This window comes from Pteropus vampyrus, unplaced genomic scaffold (genome assembly GCF_000151845.1).
Source record: "Pteropus vampyrus isolate Shadow unplaced genomic scaffold, Pvam_2.0 Scaffold19, whole genome shotgun sequence".
Taxonomy (NCBI): domain Eukaryota; kingdom Metazoa; phylum Chordata; class Mammalia; order Chiroptera; family Pteropodidae; genus Pteropus; species Pteropus vampyrus.
The window spans coordinates 8,068,458-8,073,945 of record NW_011888800.1 but is presented as its reverse complement, the minus strand read 5'-3'; the positions used below and the strand labels follow the sequence as shown (position 1 = coordinate 8,073,945).

The 5,488-nt window shown below is 33.1% G+C and overlaps 1 protein-coding gene across 3 annotated transcripts in view; it reads right to left on the bottom strand.

Annotated features, from left to right (window-relative positions):
• Nucleotides 1–6: 6 nt before the first annotated feature.
• Nucleotides 7–5,488, bottom strand: part of HAUS2 (HAUS augmin like complex subunit 2) — a 10,803-nt gene continuing 5,321 nt past the window's right edge. The window contains exons 1-4 of one of the 3 annotated variants that reach the window (XM_023527795.1): nucleotides 4,453–4,641; nucleotides 3,148–3,256; nucleotides 1,523–1,721; nucleotides 7–312 (exon numbers count right to left, since the gene is read on the bottom strand). In XM_023527795.1, the coding sequence (XP_023383563.1) occupies nucleotides 278–312; nucleotides 1,523–1,721; nucleotides 3,148–3,256; nucleotides 4,453–4,559 (450 nt within the window). In that variant the 5' untranslated portion in view covers nucleotides 4,560–4,641 and the 3' untranslated portion in view covers nucleotides 7–277. Of the gene's footprint in view, nucleotides 313–582; nucleotides 1,722–3,147; nucleotides 3,257–4,452; nucleotides 4,642–5,488 lie in introns of those variants that run through there. The other 2 variants (XM_023527797.1, XM_023527796.1) reach the window with 2 other exon arrangements.

The following is a 5,488-nucleotide window of genomic DNA, read 5'->3' as shown; positions in this document are numbered from 1 at the left end:
ATAAATGCTTATAGGAAATCACATGAAGAAGAAACATAGTAAGATGTTTGAAACCAAGGCTAAACAGATTTCTGATGAAATACAACTGAAAGTTTTGCTTTAATGTTTAGGCAATGTTAGGCATTAGATATTATGCCCACTCTTCTACATCTCATTTGCAAATCAGCAACTTAAGGTTCAAAACATGATCCCTGGTTATTTTAGTAGGATATTTTTTGGCAATGATCTTGCTTCCTTACGAACAACTATTCATCCACTATGTTGAGGTCTTCTTATGTTAGAAAGTGTGATGAACACAAGGATCACTGGACCCTGGTGATACAAGAATACAATAATATAAAAATACTGATGCACACATTTTGAAGCAAAAGAGAACCCCAAGTCTGAAAATAAGCCTAGGGTAGTTACAGTACTGATAAAAATAAATATGTTCTGAGGCAAAGTAAGTCTTTGTATACCACTTCCTTATGCACAATAATCTCAGAGAGGTAAAATATCTGAGCATTTTGTAAGGTAAACCTCTAAAAGTTTTATCACAATGTGCCTTTTTCTTTGCTTTGCTCTACCTTTCTTTTTTGCCTATTCCTAATGCTGCCAATGAACATTCTCAGGAATTGCTCAGTGTGTCAAGGCCCCAAGACCTACTCCACCCAGGTTTGATGATATGCATGGAAGATTCACAGGACTCAGCATATTCATGGTTATGATTATTGAAGTAAAAACATAAAAACAAAAGAGCAAAGGGAAAAGGAACATGGGGCAAAGCCAGAGGTAAATCAGGCACAGCTTCCAGAGTTCTCTGCCAATGGAGTCACACAGGATGTACTTAATTCCTCTAGCAACTGAGTTGTGACATATGTGAAATATCTGCCATGAAACAGATACAGTACCCAGAGTTATTTTTGCAGGCTAGTTATGTAGGTATCTTCTGCCTAACATGTATCAAAATCCTAGACTCCCAGAAGAAAAGCAGGTGTTCAACACAAACCACATTGTACAAACAGCTTTGTCACAGAGAACAATTCTTATCAGCATGAGTGGAGGGAACCCTCTCGAAATCTAAGTTCATGGCAAAGGACCCACCTTGCAAACAAGGCTTTCAAAAGATAGAGGTCAGGCCTGCTATGTTACTCTTTTCTACACATTTAATGACAATCTCATAGGAACAGTCAACATATTTTCAGATTCAAAAAGACTCTTCTAATTCAGAAACAAGCATTAAAAAAAGAGACATAATAGAATCTACTGCTTGAGATATGGATAATACACTCATGTTAATAAACTATCATAATTATATTTGATATTCACAAGTTTTATTGAAAAGTGGAATGAAAATATATGAAAAACAAAGGAAAATTCATTTTGGTCTTAATTAACGTGGAAACTTAGTACCTCAATATAAAGAGGGTTCTTCCAGTATTGCTAGCAGCAAAACCTATAAATATCCATGTTACCATTGACTAGAAATGGACTTCACATGACTACACATATTTAAGCAAAAATACACAGTTGAATCACTTGCCATTAATAGTATGGACATAAACTTTAGATGTACAAGGCATAGGAGGAGTTATAATATGTTTATGAAGATAATTTTCTTCAGCTAATATTTTGGGGATACAAGAGGAAACTTCCTTTTGTTGTTCTCGCCACTTGAGTATATTCTCTGCCAGTTCTTCTGTCTCAGTGACCAAAATATCCATCTTTGCTAAAGCCTTGCTCTGTAACATTTGAAAGAAGGGAAAAATAGGTGAGAAATTATGTCTGTCATTAATACATCATTACTATATTCACAAATGGTTATAATTCCAAAAGTTAACACCTAATTTTTCCAGTCCCTAATATAAAGGTGCTCTCCTACTTCTTAGAGTACACTCTTTTCCTTTATGAATTCACTTCTCCTTTGTCTTCAGTTATCACCTCAATGCAGATGACAATCTATACTGTCAAACCTAATCTCCTTCCTAAAATTTAGTCCCACATTTCAGTCTTTTGGGAATCTACACCTGGATGTACATTTAACATCTCAAACTAGACTTAACTGCAGTTCAACAATGATTGAACTTTTACTATCTGTGCAAGACACATCAAAAAAGACTCATTAACTTCTCTAATCTCTTACTCCTACTTACCCTCAAGTCACTAAAGCTAGAAACTTCATTGCCTTGAATGTGTCCCTTGTCCAAACACATTCTAGAAATTTGACCTTCAAAATCTAAAAATCTACACAATCCTTTGAATTCCTAAGCTTTAAATCTTTTTTTTCTGAATGACTATATTTATTCTCTAAGTTTCTCTGCCTTTGGTTCCTCTGCCTAGTCCTAATTTACAGCTTAATGTGCATAGGAATCTCCTGAGGAACTTGTTAAAATGTAGATTCCGATTCTGAAAGTCTAAGGAAATAAAGTCTGTAATTCTGCGTTTCTAACAAGCTTCCAGTTGATGCTTATGCTGCCTACACTTTGAGTGGCAAACCCTGAGCTAATCTCTCTCTCAATACCTTTAAGCATCACCCAAAGTGGAATACCACTCTTCTCCCAAACTACCTGTACTCTCAAATTTTCATGTCTTTCCTAGCATTGCTGCTTTTGGCCAAACTATTCTTTCTGATGCATGTTCAAATCTCGCTGATTCTTTAAGATTCAGCTCACTACTAACTCCTATATGAAACTTTCCTGAAGTATTCCCTCTGCCTTATCCTACTACCAATCTCCCTAAAGTGGAAGTAATCCCTCCTTTTTCTGTGCTTAAAAGATAGCATCTTCTTTATAATTATCTGCTGTACTCATTGTGCAAATATAATACTATAAAGTAGAAAGTATCTTATAGGTCTCTCACCAAACCTTGAGAATTTGAGGGCAGGGACTGGATATACCTGCTTATCTCTAATGATACCTTGTAAAATGAAGATAATACATGTTTATTAAATATTGCAATAAAAGAATGTAAAATAACTTTTAAAGAAAATGATATAAAACAAGAAAAGGCATCTTGATTTAAAAAAATTATTCGCTCATAATACTAGCCATGAAGAAGTTAAACAAGTAGGTCATTACATCTGAGATTCTAGTATAAAAGAAATAAAGACAGCTAAAAGTAATGTGAAAGGAGTTGATGAGTTACTTAAATGCTATTGTTAATACTCACCATTTTCTTTAGATTTGCATCTAAATGAGGGATGTTTCTAATTGTTTCAATATGGGTTTCTAATTTCTCAATGAAAGTCACTGCCAACTCCAGCAAATGTACCATGTATCTAAAAGAGGCGGGGGAGGGGGGGGAGGGAAGCCAATTTCTTCTTTTAGTTTAGTTATTTTGTGTTCCCTTTTTCTTCCCGTTAATTAGGACTTTTAATATGAGATAAGAGAGTTACAATGAACCCAATGAACCAATAATAAATAAACTTTCTGCATTCATGGAAATATCAGTGAAAATAAAAAGGTCCTTCTCTTTCATTAAGCAAGAATTAACTTGTCATCCAAACAGAAAAATAGAAACAACACTATCATATCTGAAACTCAACCTAATGTTAGACAAACCTCACTATTAACAATTTTCTCATGCAACTAAAGGAATTTCGTTACATAAAACCTACATATAAAACTACTTTGAATCTTTGCATTGCAACATGCTTTAAAATCATTACTCAGTTCTCCTGATATATACAATATATAATATATACATTAATGGTATTTTACTGTACTGAATAGATACTGAATATATCCACAAGAATGGGATTTGTATATTATATTACTCTAAGATAAAAAAAAAATCTGATTCTTAAGAGAAGATACTGATTTGCTCAGGGTCTGCTAGTGAGGCATTGGTGGAGAAAGTTAGCAATCAGATCCCCAGATGCCTGCTTGTTTATTTTATTATGATTTACTATTAATAATAACTTACATCTTCAATTTGGTACTTGCAATACTCCTATGAAGAAGAGAGCAATAGAAAGCATCTGCATTCTATAAATTGGGAAACAGGCAAAAATTTAAATCATTTGCCCAAGGCTTTGAGGTAAAAAAACAGCAGATATGAGATCAGAACTCGTTTTTTTTCTCCTTAAGTTGACATTGTTTTCATCTGTCCCTACTGAAACTCCTCCAACAGAATTTTTATACACAAGCAACATTAATGCAATAAATTTACTTCATAGAAAACAGTCTATACATAATAAAAATTATTTTTACCCAATTTACTCTATGTTATGAATCTAATTTCTTTCATTAAAATTATTATTTATAATGGGCAAAAAGAATGCCTTTCTTTTCACCGTAGCTAGAATTCTTTAAAAGCAAAGGATTTTCTTTCTGGTTTAATGTATCAGCATTAATAATAATGTTAACAGGTATAATCACTAATATGTCATTTAATGAATTATGCTATGAAGACTATGTTTAAATTACTTTCAGAAAACATGTGTAACTGTTAATTTCTACTTTAAAGTCTAACCTGTGGTAAATAGCTTCAATAGGCAGGTTTTCCTGGCACATGGGTTTCAATAGTCTTTGCCTGAGAGACCTCTTTTCTTTTAGCACTGCTTCCAAATGATTATTCATGCTTTGCAGAGTATGACACTTTTGAGCTACAAAAACCAGAAACAGTAATTACAGTTATCAATAGGACAAGTAAGTTTTGAAATCACTAATAAGTTCTTCTTTGCTTTGGTTTGACACTACCGATATCAAAAATTATCCCACCATCTCCCTCCTAAATATTTCCCCTTTGTTATCCTTAATACCAATATCAATTTCACTTACAACTATTGTCTCTTATTTTTCCTTCCGACAATCAAACCCAATAATAAATTCTTTGTGTTTTTCAACTCTACTCCTGGTTCCGTTTTATAGCCTAGTTCAGTTTTTATTGCCAGAGTCAAATTCTTCACATAAAGTCACTTTTCTCATCTCTGCCTCTAATGTTCTACATAAACATTAAAAACAAATATTTATCTTATAAGCTATTTCTGGTTATTTCAATATTTTCCCCAGAATTCTTTTAATGGCTGCCAATTGCCTCTTTTTTTAAATTTCTATTTTGAAAACATTTCAAACTTACAGAAAAGTTCACTTAAAGAATAGTTCTCTGAACTCCCATATACATTTCGTCTAGACTCATTGTTAAGACTTGACTACATTTTTTCTTTTCTCCTCTTTCTCTCTACACCTTTACAGATATTTTTGCTGATCCTTTTGAGAGTAAGCTGCAGATATCATGACCTTTTACCCTTAAAACTTCAGGATGTATTTCCCAAGAATAGGAATATTCTCTTATATAACTACGGTACAAGTATCAAATTCAGAAAATGTAACATTGGCACAATACTAACAATATTTAATGCAGCCCATATTTAAATATCACCAAGAATCTCAATTATGTCTTTGATAGCAAAAAAAATTTCTAATCAAGTATTTCATCTATAATGCTTCAGCTGTCATGTTCTTTTAGTATCCTTGAATCTGAAAAGTTCCTCAGCCTTTTTTTTTTT